Genomic DNA, 22,596 nt, shown 5'->3' with positions numbered 1-22,596 from the left:
TGTGGGAGGAAACCGGAGCACCCGGAGGAAACCCACACAGACACGGGGAGAATGTGCAGACTCCACACAGGCAGTGACCCAAGCCGGGAATTGAACTCAGATCCCTGGCGCTGTGAGGCAGCTGTGCTAACCACCTGTAAAGCACTGTATAAAATGAAAACCTTACTTTCGCTGTGAACATGTCCTTGTAAATTCAAGTCGCATGAATGGCCACAGGTGCGCTTGTAAAATCTGCAGAGTGACGGCTTGGTTACACTGTTAGGGCACTCGATCAAAAGCTCAAAGGTATATTATGTAGCCAGACTGGACCCCAAAAATTTGCTATTTTGGGGCGGCACGGTGGTTAGCACTGCTGCCTAGAGCTCCAGAGACCAGGGTTCAATTCCAGCCTTAGGTGGACTGTCTGTGTGGAGTCTGCACGTTCTCCTCGTGTCTGCCTGGGTTTCCTCTGGGTGCTCCGGTTTCCTCCCACAGCCCAAAGACGTGCAGGTTAGGTGGATTGGCCATTCTAAATTGCCCCTTAGTGCCCCATGGTTAGATGGATTAGCCATGGTAAATATGTGGGATCACAGGAATAGGGCTGGGGGAGAGGGCCAAGATAAGATGCTCTGTCAGAGAGTCGGTGCAGACTCGATGGGCTGAATGGCCTCTTCTGCACTGTAAGGGTTCTATGATTCTATTTTGGTATTAGTGTGAGGATAAGGTGTTTCACTCCAGGCAGGATTCTACTGATACATTCTTATCAAAACAACCTTTATTTAACAACATAGTTTGACTATAACAAATGAATTAGCTTAACATTTAGCAATTGAATAATACTTAAACATGACAAGATAAAATTCTTAACTGCTAACCTATCACTGAGTTCCAATCAAGCAATATTTCCCTATAGACTGAAACCTCTCTTTAAATTTAGATAGCAAAACACAGGCATACTTGCTTGTCTTAGGTTAACAGTCTTGGAGCTTTCAGACTTCCTTGGAGAGAGAGAGAGAGAGACTGCCTTCTTGAGGCAGTTCAGGCAGCAACTGCTTGTATTTAAAAATGAAAATGAAACTCTTCCTTTCTGGCAAACCTTGCTCCTCCCATTATCCACATGACTCTGTCTCTGTCGATCAACCTGGTCTAAAATTCCAGGAGAACTTAAATAAACAAAATGTCCATTAACTTTACACAGTAACACGTTCCTTAACCAAAATCAATTACGAGCCTGCATTCTTAGTATGTTTACCAGACAAATTGACTCTTGTAACAAAACACTTTCACTTAAAAGCAAGCCACGCAAATATTAAAATATATCAAAATAGCACAGTATCATCACAACATCGACAAGCCAATGACACAACAGTCTGTGACATAGCTGGAGAATTAAATCAACCCATTTGTTTTCTATCAAACGGCGAGAAAACACCTTGAGAACCACCTTGTACCTGAACATAATCCCCATCATTATTCAGCTAATGTTCGCGGAGGGTTGGCTATCCACTCTGCTTTTGGCTCTTTGCTTATATTTATTGAAAAAGACACATGAGATGTGGGTGTGGTTGGCTAGGCCAGTGTTTATTGCCCATCCCTAATTGCCCCCTGAGAAGATGGTGATGGGCCACCTGCTTGAACCGCTGCAGTGTGGGAGCTACCCTCCCCCAGAGTGCGGTTAGGAGGGAATTCTGGTGATTTTTGACTGAGTGGAAGTCTGGGTTTATAACACCAGGGTTGGAGAATCATCATGCGTAACCACACCCACATGACACTCCACTGTACCTGGCCCTGGAGCAGCTCGGGCCTGGCAGTATAACTCCATTCTGCAAAACTGCATTCTGCACCCCTTATGGAAAAAGTGCCACAAATCGGTTACCATCCTCATTGTCTAGAAGGGTGCGAGTGGCGTCTCGACAAAGCATGACTGTCGAAGATGTAAAAAGGGAAAGATCGAATTAATTTACTCTGGGGCATGACCCCTTCCTTTGACAGTAAGTTAGCATTTCCTCTTGAGACGGTTATCAGTTGTGGTCTGACCCCAGGTTGGTTTTGACGAGAGGGCACAGCTTTGATGAAAAGTTGGCGGGAGCCCATTTGGCTAGACGGCTGATTTGTGATGCAGAATAATGCCAGCAGCGTGAGTTCAATTCCCGTACTGGCTAAGGATATTCATGAAGGCCCTGCCTTCTCAACCCCCTCAAAGGGGACAGCAGCCTCTGATCATCTGAGATTATGGCGACCTTATCCTTACTGATCATTAATGTGTTCTGAATGCCTAGCGTTACCTACTTGGAGATCAGGAATCATTGCTCCGAAAACAGTGATACTTGGAGAGTCTTAACCTATTCGTTTTTTCTCTTTCTTACAGAAGGACCTGCCATTGGCCAGGAAAGGGAGCAGGTGAGTAAAGAGTTTATTAATCTTCCAGATAAGACAAATGGCACAGCTAGAAAAAAAGCTGACACATCTGTATGGCACTTTGAGGAGGGGAGAGAGCTGCAGAAGGACTTGGACAGGTTAGGAGAGCGGGCAAAGAACTGGCAGGTGGAATACAACGTGGGAAAGTGTGAAGTTGATTCGATTTGATTTATTATTGTCACATGTATACAGTGAAAAGTATTGTTTCTTGCGCGTTACACAAAGCATACCATTCATAGAGAAGGGAGAGAGTGCAGAATGTAGTGTTACAGTCATAGCCAGGGTGTAGAGAAAGATCAACTTAATGCGAGGTAAGTCCTTCCAGCAGCAGGGAAGAAGCAGTTCTTGAGTCGGTTGGTGCGTGACCTCAGACTTTTGTATCTTTTTCCCGACGGTTATGCACCTTGGTGGGAAAAATAGAGGTGGAGACTATTTACTAAATGGGGAGAGAATTCAGAAATTGGAAGCGCAAAGGGACTTGGGAGTCCTAGTTCAGGATTCTCTTAACTTGCAGGTTGAGTTGGGAGCTAGGAACGCAAATGCAATGTTCGCGTTCAAGAGACGAGGAGGAATTTCTTCAGCCAGAGGGTGGTGAATCTGTGGAATTCATCACCACAGAAGGCTGTGGAGGCCAGGTCATTGAGTGTCTTTAAGACAGAGATAGATAGGTTCTTGATTGGTAAGGGGATCAAAGGTTACGGGGAAAAGGCGGGAGAATGGGGTTGAGAAACTTATCAGCCATGATCGAATAGCGGAGCAGACTTGATGGGCTGAATGGCCTAATTCTGCTCCGATATCTTATGGTCCAATTGAGTCACATCCTAATGTTTTTTATAGGTGATCAGACAAATAATTGTCATAGAGTCATAGAGGTTTACAGCATGGAAACAGGCCCTTCGGCCCAACTTGTCCATGTCATCCTTTTTTTTAACCACTAAGCTACTCCCAATTGCCCGCGCTTGGCCCATATCCCTCTATAGCCATCTTCCCATGTAACTGTCTAAACCCTTTTTAAAAGATAAAATTGTACCCGCCTCTACTACTATCTCTGGCAGCTTGGTCCAGACACTCACCACCCTCTGTGTGAACAAATTGCCCCTCTGGACCCTTTTGTATCTCTCCCCTCTCACCTTAAACCTATGCCCTCTAGTTTTAGACTCCCCTATCATTGGGAAAAGATATTGACTATCTAGCTGACCCATGCCCCTCATTATTTTATAGACCTCTATAAGATCACCCCTCAGCCTCCTACGCTCCAGAGAAAAAAGTCCCAGCCTATCCAGCCTCTCCTTATAACTCAAACCATCAAGTCCCGGTAGCATCCTAGTAAATCTTTTCTGCACTCTTTCTAGTTTAATAATATCCTTTCTATAATAGGGTGACCAGAACTGTACACAGTATTCCAAGTATGGCTTTACCAATGTCTTATACAACTTCAACAAGACGTCCCAACTCCTGTATTCAATGTTCTAACCAATGAAACCAAGCATGCCAAATGGCTTCTTCACCACTCTGTCCACCTGTGACTCCACTTTCAATGAGCTATGAACCTGTACTCCTAGATCTCTTTGTTTTATAACTCTCCCCAACGCCCTACCATTAACTGAGTAAGTCCTGCCCTGGTTCAATCTACCAAAATGCATCACCTCGCATTTATCTAAATTAAACTCCATCTGCCATTCGTCAGCCCACTGGCCCAATTGATCAAGATCCCGTTGCAATCCTAGATAACCTTCCTCACTGTCCACCGTGCCACCAATTTTGGTGTCATCTGCAAACTTACTAACCATGCCTCCTAAATTCTCATCCAAATCATTAATATAAATGACAAATAATTGACACCAAACCATGAGAGATATGAGGACGGGTGACCTGAAAAAATGGTTATTTTAATGGACATTGAGTTTCCGATTAGAGAAGTACTTTTGGGCAACAAAAATAAAGGTTGCATATTACTTAGAAAATAAGAATTGAAATAGCATAGAGCATCAAAGGGACCTGGGAATAAAAATACACAAATAAAGGAGTGTTTTACAGGAGGAGGGAGAGGTGGAGAATTTTAACATGGGTCCATGATTGCCAATGCTGGAGCGAAGGGAGTGTGGGATAGATTAGATCACCAAATTGCAAGAACGCTGAGATTTTTCTCTGGATGCTCCAGTTTCCTCCCACAGTCCAAAGATGTGCGGGTTAGGTTGATTGGCCATGCTAAATTGCCCCTTAGTGTCAGGGGGATTAGCAGGGTAAATGTGTGGGTTTACGGGAATAGGGCCTGGGTGGGATTGTGGTCAGTACAGGCTCGATGGGCCAAATGACCTCCTTCTGTGTTATAGGGATTCTATGATTCTATCTTGGAGGGTTGTAGGCTGAAGGATGTTACTATTGTAGAGTTGAGTTTGTGAAGTGCGGCCCCTTTAAATGTTGGTTTGGTGTTCAGTGGATGGTTAAAATGCAGGCACACAGGGTATGCAGATTGCAACATTTGTAGCAAGGACCAAGCATCAGGGTTGCCTTGGTAACGGGCTTTGCAGGCTTTTGAATTTTGACAGCCTATCAGTTTAAAGAAGCTTTCAGGAACATATCAAATTTGAATCTGGCTATTGTTGACAACATCAGACCAATCCTGGTGTAGGAAAGTTGATTAGATCATCAGAGATGTAAAGAGAAACGTAACTGCCTACTTGCTGTTCAGTGAGTTCAACTGAAGAGCTCTAAACACCTAGAGGGGGAAGAGTGGCTCCCTGCCAGCTTGGAATATCTTTTAAGAGAACTCCATCTATCTAACGAAGGATACCAAAATCAGGAAGAGTGTACAGACAGCGGAATCGACCGAAGAATTCCAAAGGTTTTCCAAAGCCAAGACATCTGGTTGTAAATTCTTTGAGAATGACTACATTTCTGGGTTTTTTTGGGTAATGAATGAACCTTGTATTTATTTGAACAGCATTCCAGAAGTATATTTCTTTAATCGATATGCTACTTGTTTAGTTAAAGTTCCCGTTGGTTAAGTAAATAACTTGTTAATTGTTCACTTAAAGCGAGTGTCGGATATTTCTGTTAATGAATCTCCAAACGTGAATGAAGAACAGTCCACACACCTTTGCAAACACTTTTAATGGATTACAAAGCAAGGTATTCCTCTTTGGGGGATTCGACGTGGCTTCTCAAAAGAAGATCGACCTCTGCGTCATGACAGTTACAGAGCTAGGGATGGGTGTGGGTGCTGAAGCTGTGGATGGGTTTGAAAATTCCAGAGATGAGGGGTTTGTCGTATGAAGAGAGATTGAACAGTTTAGACCGATACTCTCTGGAATTTAGAAGAATGAGGGGAGATCAAATTGAGGTATACAAGATGATAAAAGGTATGGATAAAGTAGACGTGGAGTGGATGCTTCCTCTTGTGGGACATTCTAGGACGAGAGGTCACAGTCTTAGGATAAGGGGCAGCAAATTTAAAACAGAGTTGAGGAGAAACTACTTCTCCCGAAGAGTTGTGAATCTGTGGAATTCGCTGCCCCAAAGTGCGGTGGATACTGGGACAGTGAGTAAATTTAAGGAGGAGTTAGACAGGTTTTTAATTGGTAATGGGTTGAAGGGTTATGGGGAGAAGGCAGGAAAATGGGGATGAGGAGCGTATCAGCCATGATCGAATGGCGGAGCGGACTCGATGGGCCGAATGGCCTAATTCTGCTCCTATATCTTATGAACTTATGAAAACCAAGGTGAGATTTTTTAAATTGGAAAGTTCCCGGGTCAGGAGCCAAGATAAATGACGAGAACAGGGACAATGGGTGAAGTTACGACTACAGCTGCTTCTACTAACGTTTCAGTAGTGCATCCAGATGGAGTTATCATAGTATTGTAGAGTCATACAGTACAGAAGGGGCCCTGTGGCCCACCAAGTCTGCATCAACAAATCTGCACTAAATCCACAGTAATCCCACTTTCCAGCACTTGGTCCACAGCCCTGAATGTTATGACATTTCAAGGTCTCATCCACCTGGCACAGTGGTTAGCACTGCTGCTTCACAGCGCCAGGGACCCGGGTTCGATTCCCGGCTTGGGTCACTGTCCATGAGGAGTCTGCACGTTTTCACCGTGTCTGCGTGGGTTTTCTCCGGGTGCTCCGGTTTCCTCCCACAGTGTAAAAGACGTGCTGGTTAGGGTGCATTGGCCATGCTAAATTCTCCCTCAGTGTACCCAAACAGGTGCCGGAGTGTGGCCACTAAGGGATTTTCACACTAACTTCATTGCAGTGTTAATGTGAGCCTACTTGTGTCACTAATAAATAAACTTTAAAAAAAAACTTTATGAGGACTCTCACCTCCTCCACCCTCCCAGGCAGTGCAGCCCAGACCCCCACCACCCTCTGGGTGAAAAAATATTTTCTCAAATCCCCTCCACACTCCTGCCCCCCACTTTAACATTATGCCCCGTCGTCATTGACCGTTCAATTAAGGGGATCAGCTGCTACCTATTTTATTTATTAGTGTCACGAGTAGGCTTACATTAACACTGCAATGAAGTTACTGTGAAAATCCCCTAGTCACCACACTCCGGCGCCTGTTCGGGTACACTGAGGGAGAATTCAGCACGGCCAATGCACCTAACTAGCATGCCTTTCGGACTGTGGGGGAAAACTGGAGCACCCGGAGGAAACCCATGCAGACACGGGGAGAACGTGCAAACTCCACACAGTCTATGACCCAAGCCGGGAATTGAACCTGGGTCCCTGGCGCTGTGAGGCAGTAGTGCTAACTACTGTGCCACCATGCTGCCCAGTGGGGATTCAAGTTATGTTGGAGCAATTGAGATTTGTTTCACAGCTACTCTGTATGCTTTTTGACGATCTGTAAAACATACCAGTTGAATGACTTATAACCAGTCCCTCTCATTAATCACTCTACTTCGTGATGTGGAGTTGCTGGCGTTGGACTGGGGTGGGCACAGTAAGAAGTCTCACAACACCAAGTTAAAGTCCAACAGATTTATTTGGAATCACGAGTTTTCGGAGCGCTGCTCCTTCATCAGGTGAGTGGCTCAGTCGCTCACCCGATGAAGGAACAGCACTCCGAAAGCTCGTGATACCAAATAAGCCTTTAACCTGGTGTTGTGAGACTTCTTACTCTATTTCTTGAAAGATTGGAGAGGCAGATTCGAGGGTAATTATAAAGGACACGATATTCCGTTCCACGTGTGGTCTTATTGTTTAACCCCTCAGTTACCCTATAGTATAAATTAGATACTGGGCGTTCTCTGGAGTGAAGCAAGGTCCACGTAAGGGAAAGACCAGAAGATCTAACTCCCAGAGAATTACAAGGGCAGATTCGAAATGGGAAACAATAAGATACAACCCAGGATGTAATTGATGTTTTATATTTAGAATACATGTGCACAATCCACAAGTGGGATATCGAGACAATGGAGACGATTGATAGACTTAGCAGGATGGCATCTGTACTGATATACCCGCCAGGGAAGACTCCAGAACGGAGAAGGCTGAGGAACGACTTAATTGAGGTCCTTAAAATTATGAGAAAGTTTGGTACGGTAGACTTAGATGTGATGCTTTTACATCCGGGGAAACCAAAGCTGGGAGGTGGGAATGTGGGAGCAGGAACAGGCCATTCGGCCCATTGAGCCTGCTCTGCTATTCAACTAGATCATGGATGATCTTCCACTCAATGCCAATTTCTCTGGCTATTTCTGTATCCCTTGATGTCCTTAGTATTTAGAAACCTATCAATCTCTGCCTTGAACATATATAAATGTAAATGTAAGGGCGGCACGGTGGCACAGTGGTTAGCACTGCTGCCTCACAGCACCAGGGACCTGAGTTCGATTCCTGGCTTGGGTCACTGTCTGTGTGGAGTCTGCACGTTCTCCCCTGTGTCTGCGTGGGTTTCCTCCGGATGTTCCGGTTTCCTCCAACAGTCCGAAAGACGTGCTGGTTAGGTGGATTGGCCGTGCTAAATTGCCCCTTAGTATACCCGAACAGGCACTGGAGTGTGGCGACTAGGGGATTTTCACAGTAACCTCATTGCAGTGTTAATGTAAGCCTACTTGTGACCCTAATAAATAAGCTTTAAAAAAAAAAGATTGTCACCGATGTAAGATTGTTACCAATAAATCCATTAGTGAATTTAGGAGAAAGGCCTTTACCCAGAGAGTGGTTAGAACGTGGAGCTCACTCTTACACACACAGGGCAGTGGGTACCTGGAGCACACTGGAGGTGGTGGAAGCAGGCATATTAGCAACATTGAAGGCATATCTTGATAGACGTGTGATAGGCAGGCGGACAGAGGGATAGAAACCGCGTATCGGTGCAGGCTTGGTGGGCCGAAGGGCCTGTTTCTGTGCTGTATTGTTCCTCGTTCACATGGAGTAGTTGCGATGAATATCATAGATGTATTTAGGGGGAGGCTTTATGAACACATGAGGGAAAAAGTGTTGGAATGGTAGGTTGATAGAGTGCGATCAGGTGGGCTGGGAGGAACATTGCATGCAATTGGCCAGTCCTTCTCACTATTAGGATCTTCTGGTCCTGCTGAAGAACGTCTCCCACCATTGGCTCTCCACATGAGTGAAGAAAAGATCTACTAGGATGCTAATGGGACTTGATGGTTTGAGTTATAAGGAGAGGCTGGTTAGACTGGGACACTTTTCCCTGGAGTGTAGGAGGCTTAAGGGTGATCTTATAGAGGTCTATAAAATAATGAGGGGCATAGATCAGCTAGATAGTCAATATCTTTTCCCAAAGGTAGGGGAGTCTAAAACTAGAGGGCATAGGTTTAAGGTGAGAGGGGAGAGATACAAAAGAGTCCAGAGGGGAAATTGTTTCACACAGAGGGTGGTGAGTGACTGGAACAAGCTGCCAGAGGTAGTGGTAGAGGCGGCACAGTTGTTAGCAATGCTCCCTCACAGCACCAAGGACCCAGGTTCAATTCCGGCCTCGGGTCCCTATCTATTTGGAGTCTGCACGTTCTCCCCGTGCCTGCGTGGGTTTCCTCCGGGTGCTCCAGTTTCCTCTCACAGTCCAAAGATGTGCGGATTAGGTTGATTGGCCATGCTAAATTGACCCTTAATGTCAGGGGTATTAGCGGGGTCAAATAAACTCAAAGCGAGTTATTAAAATGCAGATCCATTATTTGTCACTGCAGGGAGTGAGCCGCAAGAAGTGTTTGCTGAAATTCGCTGCATTTTTATACCAAATTGGTGTAGTTCAGTTGTCAAAGCTGACAAAGGGTCACCTGGACTTGAAACGTCAGCTCTTTTCTCTCCTTACAGATGCTGCCAGACCTGCTGAGATTTTCCAGTATTTTCTCTCTCTGGGTAGGATTGTGGTTGATGCAGGTTCGATGGGCTGAATGGCCTCCTTCTGCACTGTAGGATTCTATGAGAAAAAGCATTTAGACAGTTACATGGGTAAGATGGGTATAGAGGGATATGGGCCAAAGGTGGGCAGTTGGGACTAGCTTAGTGGTAAAAACTGGATGGCATGGGCAGGTTGGGCCAAAGGGTCTGTCGCCATGCTTGTAAACCTCTGACTGCGTGAGTGAGGAATGTAAATCAGCGTGGGCTTCAGTGAGACAGAATAATCTGGCAGCAGCCAATGGCAGCCATTATGGGTGGGGATTGGGGGAGGTGCGGGCTGAAGAATTCAGCCCATAGACATTGGGTGGGATTTTCCAGTCGCGCTCATCCCAAAACTGGAAAAATCCCACCTGAGGTCAATGGACCTTTGCATGGTTCACCCACCTGCCCGCTACAATCCCCCCCTTTGTGGAATAGAGAAACGTAGAAAATGGGAGCTGGAGTAGGCCATTCAGCCCTTCGAACTGATTCCCATTCAACATGATCACGGCAGATCCTCTATCTCAGCACCGTACTCTCCCCATACCCCTGATACCTTTAGAGTCTAGAAATCTATCTATTTATAGAAACCTATCTGTCAATCAGTCCAGCCAAATGTCTGGTTTCTGTGCTGTGAATTCTGTGTAATATTGATTCCTGGAAGTTAGATACAGGCTGGAACCTAATCGTGGATTATCCATCTATAATAAGTTTTAAGTTTATTTGTTAGTGTCGTAAGTAGGCTTACATTAACACTGCAATGAAGTTACTGTGAAAAGCCCCAGTCGCCACACTCCGTCGGGTATTCCGTTGAATCCTTACAGTGCAGAAGGAAGTCATTTGGTCCATCGAGTCTGCACCGACCACAATCCCACCCAGGCCCTATTCCCATATCCGCATACATTTACCCTGCCAATCCCATAAGAGTCAATTTAGCATGGCCAATCAACCTAACCCGCATGTCTTTGGACTGTGGGAGGAAACCGGAGCACCTGGAGGAAACCCATGCAGACACGGGGAGAACGTGCAAACTCTGCACAGACAGTGACCCGAGGATGGAATCGAACCCGGGTCTCTAGTGCTGTGAGGCAGCAGCGCTAACCACTGTGCCACAATGCACCTAACCAGTGTGTCTTTCAGACTGTGGGAGGAAACCGGAGCACCCGGAGGAAACCCACGCAGACACGGGGAGAATGTGCAAACTCCATACAGACAGTGACCCAAGCTGGGAATTGAACCCGGGTCCCTGGCGCTGTGAGTTGTGGATATTGTGAATATCTGGGTGTGAGTTACAACCTGGAATCTAAATGAGCGGTTCAGATGTTTGCACATGCAGGGCGGGATTTTACGGCCTAGCTCATCACAAAACCCGTAAAATCCCACCCGAGGTCAACGGACCTTCCCATGGTCCGGCCCCACGCCCGCTCCTGCGGGAGGGATGGAAAAATTCCAGCTGTTGAGTGCATGTATGACCTGTATTAGGATGCAGGGTGAGTGTTCCGGACCTGGGTTCGATTCCCGGCTTGGGTGACTGCGCGGAGTCTGCATGTTCTCCCCGTGTCTGCGTGGGTTTCCTCCGGGTGCTCCGATATCCTCCCACAGTCTGAAAGACATGCTGGTTAGGGCGCATTGGCCGTGCTAAATTCTCCCTCAATGAACCCGCACAGACGCTGGACTGTGGCGATGCGGGGATTTTCACATTAACTTCATTGCAGTGTTAATGTAAGCCTACTTGTGACACCAATAAATAAACTTTAAAACTTTTAGATTAAGGGTTGGTCTGGAGTTAGTTACCAGCACAATCCGCTGGCAGCCTTTGGGCGATTTCTGTTTGTAAGGGTGGATACAAAGAAAATTTGAGCACAGGAACAGGCCCTTCGGCCCTCCAAGCCTGCACCGACCACGCTGCCCGACTTACTGAGTTACTGAGCGGAATTTTATCGGCAGGTTCGTACGATTCCGCCCGAGGCCAACGGAGAATTCCGTTCTCCGAGCCTCGCCCGTCCCCCGGAATCGGGGCAGGCGTGCCGGTAAAATTCCAGCCACAGAGCCCAAGCTCAGGGGGTTAACAGATTTAGCAATAGCTGCTCTGGTTATTGTAATCTGATGGAGTGGTTCAGGTGATATGAGAAACTATATCGTCAGTGCATCAAAGGCCATCATCTGAATTGCGGAATTAAGTGACAGCTTGGGGACCGGTGTTTGTTCCTGTTGCCACTGATTTAATTTAACAGGGGTTGCTGCCTGGCCAGTCCTTATCCCGGCAGCAGCTGCCAGTACAGCCACTGCGCTCTTGTGCCCTTGGTGCATGTTTCCCCACACACACAGGCGGATTATCCTTTCTGATGTCATTACTGCAGCATTATCCTGAGAGTAATTGATACCCAGGGGCCTTGGGGTGGGGCAGGGCAGAGGTACAATGCCGTCACCTTATACAGCAGTTGCCACGCTGCCGCCTCGTGCAGGATTAAAATATGGCAGGTTGTGCAGACAACCTCTGAGATCCAGTGGCTGTGGATCCCTTTCTCGATCTGATTTTAATCCTCTCCTTTTTTTAACAGCGATTGATTGCTCTGCCAAATACTGTCCACTTTATTCACTCCATCATCAACCGGCGCCAGCCCAGTTATCAGTATCCGGTGATAATCCACACCTGGTTCTATTAGAGGACTTGGTCAGTTGTCTGTCTCAGTACAGAGGCCCAGAATCAGCAGACTTTATATCGTTACCTGGTCCCCCCGGGATTGTAGACAGACACAGGGCCCCGAGTATTTGGTAGGGCTCCAGCCTCGGGGTATTCACTAGAGTGACCCATCCCCGGGAATTTGATAGACTGAGTGGATCCCTGGGGATTTGACGGAGTGAGTGGATCACCGGAGAGTTTATAGAGAGAGTGGTTCCCCAGGGATTTGATGGGGTGAGTGGAGCCCCAGGGACGTGATAGAGCGAATAGAGGATCCCCAGGGATCTGATAAAGTGAGTGGATCCCCGGGATTTGATAGAGTGAGTAGATCCCCAGGGATTTGATAGACTGAGTGGATCCCTGGGGATTTTATACAGAATCATAGAATCCCAACAGCGCAGGAGGCGGCCATTCAGCCCATCGAGTCTGTACCAACCACAATCCCACCCAGATCCTATCCCCACAACCCCTCATATTTACCCCGCCAATCCCCCTGACACTAAGAGGCAATTTAGCATGGCCAATCCACCTAACCCGCACATCTTTGGACTGTGGGAGGAAACCGGAGCACCTGGAGGAAACCCACGCAGGCACGGGGAGAATGTGCAAATTCCACACAGACAGTGACTCGAGTCTGGAATTGAACCCGGGACCCTGGCGCTGTGAGGCTTCAGTGCTAACCACTGTGCCACCGTGTCGCCGTATAGTTAGAAAATTCCTGCTTTGCCTACTCATAGAGGGGAGTCGATGGCCTAGTGGTATTATCGCTGGACTATTAATCCAGAAACTCAGCTAATGTTCTGGGGACCCGGGTTCGAATCCCGCCACGGCAGATGGTGGAATTTGAATTAAATTTTTAAAAAATCTGGAATTAAGAATCTGCTGCTGACCATGAAACCATTGTCGATTGTTGGAAAAACCCATCTGGTTCACTAATGTCCTTTAGGGAAGGAAACCTGCTGTCCTTACCCGGTCTGGCCTACATGTGACTCCAGAGCCACAGCAATGTGGTTGACTCTCAACTGCCCTCCAAGGGCAACTAGGGATGGGCAGTAAATGCTGGCCCAGCCAGCGACGCCCATGTCCCACAAATGAATAAAAAAGAGGCAACCAATTCGCACACAGCAAACTCTCAGAGCAGCAATGTGATAATTGCCAAATCCGCTGCTTTTGATGCTAAGTGAGGGATAATTATTGGTTAGGAAACCAGTGACAATTATTCTCTCCTCTTAAAAGAAAAAAGTGCAGTGCAATTTTTTAAATACCCTGAGGGGAGTTCTCAGTTGAATGTTTCATGCAAAAGGCAGCACCGCTGACAGTGCGGCACTACTTGTGTACTGTCAGCCTGCCTTTTAACTGCACGTCTCTGGAATGGGGCCCGAATCCCCCGGGACATTAAGAGAGATTGATAATTCTGGATTTTGGGGGAAAAAAAGCCCATTGCTGACAGTGCTGGAGGACTGAATGTGTGGATGATCTAGGCTTCTCTCTGGGCTTCGAGGCCTTGCCTGATGCTGCAGTAGACTCCAGTAATCCTAGCCCACGATATGTAGTCAGTTCTGCATCAAGGTGTCATGCTGTTGGTATCGTGCATGGAATGTTACTCTGACGAGGGCCCACGCTCTATGAATTAAGTATTTAGCCTTTGATAAAGCTGTGCCTGCAGAGTTTCCCAGGAACTGGAACTGCTTCTGTTTATCAATAATTGTGAAAGGGTGATTGAGGGAGACAGAGAGAAGCTCAGACTAGGATTTAATCCACAAATAGGGCTGCGCTGCTAGACCCATCGGATCAGCCCATTCTGTCCCCACGGAACTGCCCCACATCCAAAGATTTGATTTGATTTGATTTATTATTGTCACATGTATTGGGATACAGTGAAAAGTATTGTTTCTTGCGCGCTATACAGACAAAGCATACCGTTCATCGAGAAGGAAAGGCGAGAGTGCAGAATATAGTGTTACAGTCATAGCTAGGGTGTAGAGAAAGATCAACTTAATGCGAGGTAGGTCCATTCAAGAGTCTGACAGCAGCAGGGAAGAAGCTGTTCATGAGTCGGTTGATACGTGACCTCAGACTTTTGTATCTTTTTCCCGAGAGAAGAAGGTGGAAGAGAGAATGTCCGGGGTGCGTGGGGCCCTTAATTATGCTGGCTGTTTTCCCGGGGCAGCGGGAAGTGTAGACAGAGTCAGTGGATGGGAGGCTGGTTTGAGTGATGGATTGGGCTACATTCACGACCTTTTGTTGTTTCTTGCGGTCTTGGGTAGAGCAGGAGCCCATACCAAGCTGTGATACAACCAGAAAGAATGCTTTCTATGGTGCATCTGTAAAAGTTGTGCAGGTTAGGTCAGCCACAGCAATGTGGTTGACTCTCAACTGCCCTCCAAGGGCAACTAGGGATGGGCAATAAATGCTGGCCCGGGCGGGGACGCCCAGGTCCCACGAATGAATAAAAAATAATTGACACGCTGGCCATTGGTAAACGCCGTCACATCTAAATCTGAAACTTCAAATAATGGCCCTTTGAAATTACAAATTTGCCCCAACCTCGATAAAGCAGTCTGAACAAGCCTGGGCCCTTTCTAAGAATCTGGGATAATGTTAAATGGATTATTCCCCGGGATACTTGGAGAAAGGAATGTGTCAGCAATCCTTTAAAAAATAATTCTGTGAAGGAGGGAAATTTCTATTCGTTTTTACCCCGTCGCCCCCCTGAGAGACTGACTCTGCGTGAGTGGGCGGAATTCCCCAATCTCGTCCATTCCTGCCACTAGGGCGGCACGGTGGCTCAGTGGTTAGCACAGCTGTCTCACAGCGCCAGGGACCCGGGTTCGATTCCCGGCTCGGGTCACTGTCTGTGCGGAGCCTGCACGTTCTCCCCGTGTCTGCATGGGTTTCCTCCGGGTGCTCCGGTTTCCTCCCACAGTCTGAAAGACGTGCCTGGTTAGGGTGCATTGGCCGTGCTAAATTCTCCCTTGGTGTACCTGAACAGGTGGGGGAGTGTGGTGACTGGGGGATTTTCACAGTAACTTCATTGCAGTGTTATTGTAAGCCTACTTGTGACACTAATAAATAAACTTAAACTTAAATTCTCCCTCAGTGTACCCGAACAGGTGTCGGAGTGTGGCGACTAGGGAATCTTCACAGTAACTTCATTGCAGTGTTAATGTGACACTAATAAATAAACTTTAAAAATGTTTTGCGGCCAGCGAGAACTTGACGCTCAGCCAAAATTCCGTTCACTGTAGCGTGACCGGAGAATCCCAGCCGCGGGCAAGGTCGAGGATCCCAGCCTCGGGAGAGGTTGGCGAATCCCAGCCACCGGCGAAGTCAGAGAATCCCAGCCGCGGGCGAGGTTGGAGAATCCCAGCCGCGGGCGAGGTTGGAGAATCTCAGCCGCGGGCGAGGTCGGCGACTATTCTTGAATTCTCGAATGTCCTGTTAGATTCATCTGATGAAGGAGCTGTGCTCCAAAAGCTCATGATTCCAAATAAACCTGTTGGACTTTAAGACCATAAGACCATAAGACATAGGAGCGGAAGTAAGGCCATTCGGCCCATCGAGTCCACTCCACCATTCAATCATGGTTGATTTCAACTCCATTTACCCGCTCTCTCCCCATAGCCCTTAATTCCTCGAGAAATCAAGAATTTATCAATTTCTGTCTTGAAGACGCTCAACGTCTCGGCCTCCACAGCCCTCTGTGGCAATGAATTCCACAGACCCACCACTCTCTGGCTGAAGAAATTTCTCCTCATCTCTGTTCTAAAGTGACTCCCTTTTATTCTAAGGCTGTGCCCCCGCGTCCTAGTCTCCCCTGTTAATGGAAACAACTTCCCTACGTCCATCCTATCTAAGCCGTTCATTATCTTGTAAGTTTCTATCAGATCTCCCCTCAACCTCCTAAACTCCAATGAATATAATCCCACGATCCTCAGACGTTCATCGTATGTCAGGCCTACCATTCCTGGGATCATCCGTGTGAATCTCCGCTGGACCCGCTCCAGTGCCAGTATGTCCTTCCTGAGGTGTGGGGCCCAAAATTGCTCACAGTACTCCAAATGGGGCCTAACCAGTGCTTTATAAAGCCCAGAAGTACATCCCTGCTTTTGTATTCCAAGCCTCTTGAGATAAATGACAACATTACATTTGCTTTCTTAATTACGGACTCAACCTGCAAGTTTACCTTTAGAGAATCCTGGACTAGGACTCCCAAGTCCCTTTGCACTTTAGCATTATAATCCTGGACTAGGACTCCCAAGTCCCTTTGCACTTTAGCATTATAATCCTGGACTAGGACTCCCAAGTCCCTTTGCACTTTAGCATTATCCTGGACTTTAACCTGGTAAGGCCATAAGACCCTAAGATCATGAGACATAGGAGCAGAATTAGGCCACTCAGCCCATTGAGTCTGCTCCGCCATTCAATCAGGGCTGATATTTTTCTCATCCCCATTCTCCTGCCTTTTCCCCATAACCCCTGATCCCCTTATTAATCAAGAACATGTCCAACTCTGTCTTAAAGACACTCAGTGACTTGGCCCTCCACAGCCTTTCTGCGGCAAAGAGTTCCACAGATTCACCACTCTCTGGCTGAAGAAATTCCTCCTCATCTCTGTTTTAAAGGATCGTCCCTTTAGCCTGAGGTTGTGCCCTCTATTTGGCCTCTATCGGTTGAACATTCTTTGATCTCTGGTCTTCCAATCCCTACTTTTTAAAAAATGTTCTTTCCTTTTCTTTCAAATCCCTCCATACTTCCACCCAACCTGCTCCCCACTCCTCCCCCTCAACCCCCCCCCCCCCCCATAATCTCCACCAGCCATAACAACTGCTGTACAAGATAGAGAAGACCATTTGGCCCATTTTATTTCATCCTCCCTCCATGCTAGCATCCGGTGGTTAAATAATTCCTGCCTCCACCAGAAGCTTACTTCATGTATGGATCATGTTGTTCTTGTCAGGAAGAATGTCTGTCGTCATCTTTTACTGCTGCGGCCCTTGCCCCACTCTCAACTTATTTGAGTTTGCAGACTTCTAGAACATCCCCAATTTTAATTCCTCCCCCCTTGGTTGCTGTGCCTTTGGCCACCCTGACCCGAAGCTCTGGAATTCCCTCTCTAAACTTTCCCGCCTCTCATAGAATCCCGACAGTGCAGAAGGAGGCCATTCGGTCCATCGAGTCTGCACCAACCACAATCCCACCCAGGCCCTATTCCCGCAACCCCTCATATTTACCCTGCTAGTACATGCCCTGCGAGCACCCTGCTGGTGCAGGACATGCGCTGCATGGTGCAGGACATGCGCTCCATGGTGCAGGACATGCGCTGCATGGTGCAGGACATGCGCTCCATGGTGCAGGACATGCGCTCCATGGTGCAGGACATGCGCTCCGTGGTGCAGGACATGCGCTCCGTGGTGCAGGACATGCGCTCCGTGGTGCAGGACATGCGCTGCATGGTGCAGGACATGCGCTGCATGGTGCAGGACATGCGCTGCATGGTGCAGGACATGCGCTGCATGGTGCAGGACATGCGCTGCGTGGTGCAGGACATGCGCTGCGTGGTGCAGGACATGCGCTGCGTGGTGCAGGACATGCGCTGCGTGGTGCAGGACATGCGCTCCGTGGTGCAGGACATGCGCTCCGTGGTGCAGGACGTGCGCTCCGTGGTGCAGGACGTGCGCTCCGTGGTGCAGGACGTGCGCTCCGTGGTGCAGGACGTGCGCTCCGTGGTGCAGGACGTGCGCTCCATGGTGCAGGACATGCGCTCCATGGTGCAGGACATGCGCTGCATGGTGCAGGACATGCGCTCCATGGTGCAGGACATGCGCTGCATGGTGCAGGACATGCGCTCCATGGTGCAGGACATGCGCTCCGTGGTGCAGGACATGCGCTCCGTGGTGCAGGACATGCGCTCCGTGGTGCAGGACATGCGCTGCGTGGTGCAGGACATGCGCTGCGTGGTGCAGGACATGCGCTGCGTGGTGCAGGACATGCGCTGCGTGGTGCAGGACATGCGCTGCGTGGTGCAGGACATGCGCTGCGTGGTGCAGGACATGCGCTGCGTGGTGCAGGACATGCGCTGCGTGGTGCAGGACATGCGCTGCGTGGTGCAGGACATGCGCTGCGTGGTGCAGGACATGCGCTGCGTGGTGCAGGACATGCGCTGCGTGGTGCAGGACATGCGCTGCGTGGTGCAGGACATGCGCTGCGTGGTGCAGGACATGCGCTGCGTGGTGCAGGACATGCGCTGCGTGGTGCAGGACATGCGCTCCATGGTGCAGGACATGCGCTGCATGGTGCAGGACATGCGCTCCATGGCGCAGGCTTTGCTGGGATCCATCAGTGCCAATGTCAGAGGTTTGTGGGGCCTCTCAAGCTCACTCCGGCTACTTCTCTATCCCGAGGAGGACGCCAGGGCCCTTCGGGCACCCATAGGGAGAAGGATCATCGGGTGCACAGCCTGGGATCTTCCACCCAGGCGACTCCGGGAGTGTCCCACCCATCTGATTCCCCTTTCCCTGTGACCTCTTCAGCTCCACAGGCCCAGGAGGATGGCACTGCCACTCAGCAGGACCCCAAAAGCAGGCCTGGGGGTCCCCCCCCAGGGCTTGGCCCTCCACGGGACACCCACCAAAGTCACCATAGAAAGCGTGGCAGACCGCAAGCAGCCTCCACCTCTGCTTTGGTGTTGGAGATGCACTAGGATGTAGCGGCAGGGTTCGAGACTGCAGTTGCACAGCGTAGGCATGGTTATTAAACACTTGTACACAATGTTCCCCTCTGTAAATAAATTTGTACTTATTGTGTGCACTCTGTCTGTGGCTCCTTGTTCTGATGAGCTGTGTTCCTGTCACCATGACCTGAAAATGAGATTTCTGCACAAGATAAAGCGAGTTTGAAGTTTATTTATTAGTCACAGGTAGGCTTACGTTAACACTGCAATGAAGTTACTGTGAAAATCTCCCAGCCACCACACTCCGGCGCCTGTTCGGGCACACCGAGGGAGAATTTAGCACGGCCAATGCACCCTAACCAGCACGTCTTTCAGACTGTGGGAGGAAACCAGAGCATCCGGAGGAAGCCCACGCAGACACGGGGAGAACGTGCAGACTCCGCACAGACAGTGACCCAAGCCGGGAATCGTACCCTGGTCCCTGGCGCTGAGAGGCAGCAGTGCTGACCACTGTGAACGTCTCCATCTTGCAAGGACTGACATTCAAACAAGAATAAAATCATAAGAAATAGGAACAGGACCCAAGCTGGGAATTGAACCCGGGTCCCTGGCGCTGTGAGGCAGCAGTGCTAACCACTGTGCCACCCCTCGGGTGCTCAGTCCAGGGTTTCCTCCCTGTGCCTCCCAGTATATTGGCGGTGTCCCTTCACACTATATCAGTCACAGGGGTCGGAGATACCTGTATCTTGTTACGATGCAGAAGGTGACCACACCCCGCCCCCCAAGAAATAACGCTGAATCCGCCAAAGAGGAATGCCTCACCTCGTAATCTGTTAAGAGTGTGTGCGAGGTGGTGTGAACTGTCCTTCAGTAATGTTTAGTGAGTAACTAACAGAAATACCCGAAATTCATTTTAAGATGAACACTTAACAATTTATTAATTTAACTAACCGGGAACTTTAACTAAACAAGTAACATATCGAATAAAATAAGATTGGACTGGAATGCTGTTCAAATAAATACAATGTCCATTCATGAACATAATAATAGAATTTTGTCACTCTCAAAAATATACAACCAGGTTTTGTGTCTTTCGGAACCTTCTGAAGTTTCTCGGTTGATTTCTCTGCCTCTAATCGTGGGTACCTTTCGCTAGTTATATGGCGTGTTCTCTTAAGAGATATATAGAGCTGGCAGGGTGGAGCGCTGTTCTTTCCCACTCGAGACTTGAGAGGTGGCAGTTGCTAACCCTCTGTTTTCCCCCCTTTGTACTCTCTTATACCTGTGATGACCTATCAATTTTCCTAGCATAGGATTGATCTGCTGTTGTCAACAACATCAAATTCAAATCTTATAGGTTCTTGGTAGCTGAGTGCTTGCTTTAAATTGATTGGGCAAAATTTAAGCACAGAGAGGTTGTCTTGTCAAGACTGCTGCTTGACTTTTTGATACAAGTGTTTCAGTCTGGGAACCAGTATGTACTTTGCATTTCAAACCTCCAAACACTGAAACCAAACACCAGTTTTTAAAAGGACCACACAATGTTTTTTTCCCGCCAGCATTTTTTTTTACATTCTTTACCTCTTTACAAATTCAACTTCGCAACAATCTTGACAGGAATGAGAATGTCTCCCACAATGTACAGGACTAGCATCATTCATTCCAGTCATTGATGATGTGAGCTCGCCACACCTTTCTTATAGAACAAAGAAAATTATAGCACAGGAACAGGCCCTTCGGCCTTCCAAGCCTGCACCGACCGTGCTGCCCGACTGAACTAAAACCCCCTACTCTTCCGGGGACCATATCCCTCTATTCCCATCCTATTCATATATTTGTCAAAACATCCCTTAAAAGTCACTATTGTATCTGCTTCCACTACCTCCCCCGGCAGCGAGTTCCAGGCACCCACCACCCACGATGTTAAAAAAAACTTGCCTCGTACATTCCCTTTAAACCTTGCCCCTCGCACCTTAAACCTCTGCCCCCTAGTAATTGACTCTTCCACCCTGGGAAAAAACTTCTGACTATCCACTCTGTCCATGCCTCTCATAATCTTGTAGACTTCTATCAGGTCGCCCCTCAACCTCCGTCGCTCCAGGGAGAACAAACCAAGTTTCTCTAACCTCTCCTCCTCGTTAATGCCCTCCATACCAGGGCAACATCCTGGTAAATCTTTTCTGTACCCTCTCCAAAGCCTCCACATGGTAGTGTGGCGACCAGAATTGAACACTATTTTCCGAGTGCGGCCTCAGTAAGGTTCTATAAAGCTGCAACATGACTTGCCAATTTTTAAACTCAATGCCCCGGCCGATGAAGGACTGCATGCCGTATACCTCCTTGACTACCTTCTCCACCTGCATTGCCACTTTCAGTGACCTGTGTACCTGTACACCCAGATCCCTCTGCCTATCAATACTCTTAAAGGTTCTGCCATTTACTGTATATTTTAGTATATATAAATGATCTGGAGGAAAGTGTGGGTGGTCTGATTAGTAGGTATGCGGATGACACGAAGATTGGTGGAGTTCCGGATTGTGCCGGGGATTATCAGAAGATAAAAGAGGATATAGATTGGAGACTTGGGCACAGAAGTGGCAGATGAAGTTTAATCCAGACAAATGCGAGGTGATGCGTTTTGGAGGATCAGATTTAGATATGAATTATACTGTAAATGGCAGAACCCTTAGGAACATGAACATAGTAAGAAGTCTCACAACACCGGGTTAAAATCCAGCAAGCTTATTTGGAATCACGAGCTTTCGGAACGCTGCTCCTTCATCAGGTGAGCCACTCAGCCCTCACCTAAGGAAGGAACAGCGCTCTGAAAGCTCGTGATTCCAAATAAACCTGTTGGACTTTAACCTGGTGTTGTGAGACTTCTTACTGTGCCCACCCCAGTCCAAAACCAGCATCTCCACATCATGAACATTAGCATACAGAAGGATCTGGGCGTGCAGGTCCACAGTTCCCTAAAAATAGCAACACAAGTGGCCAAGGTGATTTAGAAAGCATATAGCCTGCTGGCCTTCATCAGCCAGGGCATTGAGTACAAGAGTTGGGAAGTCATGTTGCAGCTATATAAAACCTTGGTTAGGCCGCATTTGGAGTATTGCGTGCAGTTCTGGTCACCACACTACCAGAAGGACACGGAAGCTTTGGGGAGAGTGCAAAGAAGCTTCACCAGGATGTTGCCTGGTCTCGAGGGTGTCGGCTATGAGGAGAGGTTGAATAAACTAGGATTGTTTTCACTGGAAATACAGAGGCTGAGGGGAGACCTGATAGAGGTCTACAAAATGATGAGAGGCATAGACAGGGTGGATAGTTAGAGGCTTTTTCCCAGGGTGGAAGTGTCAATTACAAGGGGGCCACAGGTTCAAGGTGAGAGGGGGGAAGTTTAAGGGAGATGTGAGGGGGAAGTTTTTCATGCAGAGAGTGGTGAGTGCCTGGAACGCGCTGCCAGAGGAGGTGGTGGAAACAGGCACATTG

The 22,596-nt window shown here is 48.1% G+C and overlaps 1 protein-coding gene across 1 annotated transcript in view; it reads left to right on the top strand.

Annotated features, from left to right (window-relative positions):
- The first annotated feature begins 18,748 nt into the window (after positions 1-18,748).
- LOC144507633 (microtubule-associated serine/threonine-protein kinase 1-like) overlaps positions 18,749-22,596 on the top strand; it is a 118,866-nt gene continuing 115,018 nt past the window's right edge. The window contains exon 1 of the mRNA XM_078234789.1: positions 18,749-18,791. Within this exon, the coding sequence (XP_078090915.1) occupies positions 18,749-18,791 (43 nt within the window). The remainder of the gene's footprint in view (positions 18,792-22,596) is intronic.

This window comes from Mustelus asterias, chromosome 19, assembly GCF_964213995.1.
Source record: "Mustelus asterias chromosome 19, sMusAst1.hap1.1, whole genome shotgun sequence".
Taxonomy (NCBI): domain Eukaryota; kingdom Metazoa; phylum Chordata; class Chondrichthyes; order Carcharhiniformes; family Triakidae; genus Mustelus; species Mustelus asterias.
Note: the sequence above shows the minus strand (reverse complement) of the source record. Positions and strands in the feature narration are given on the sequence as shown.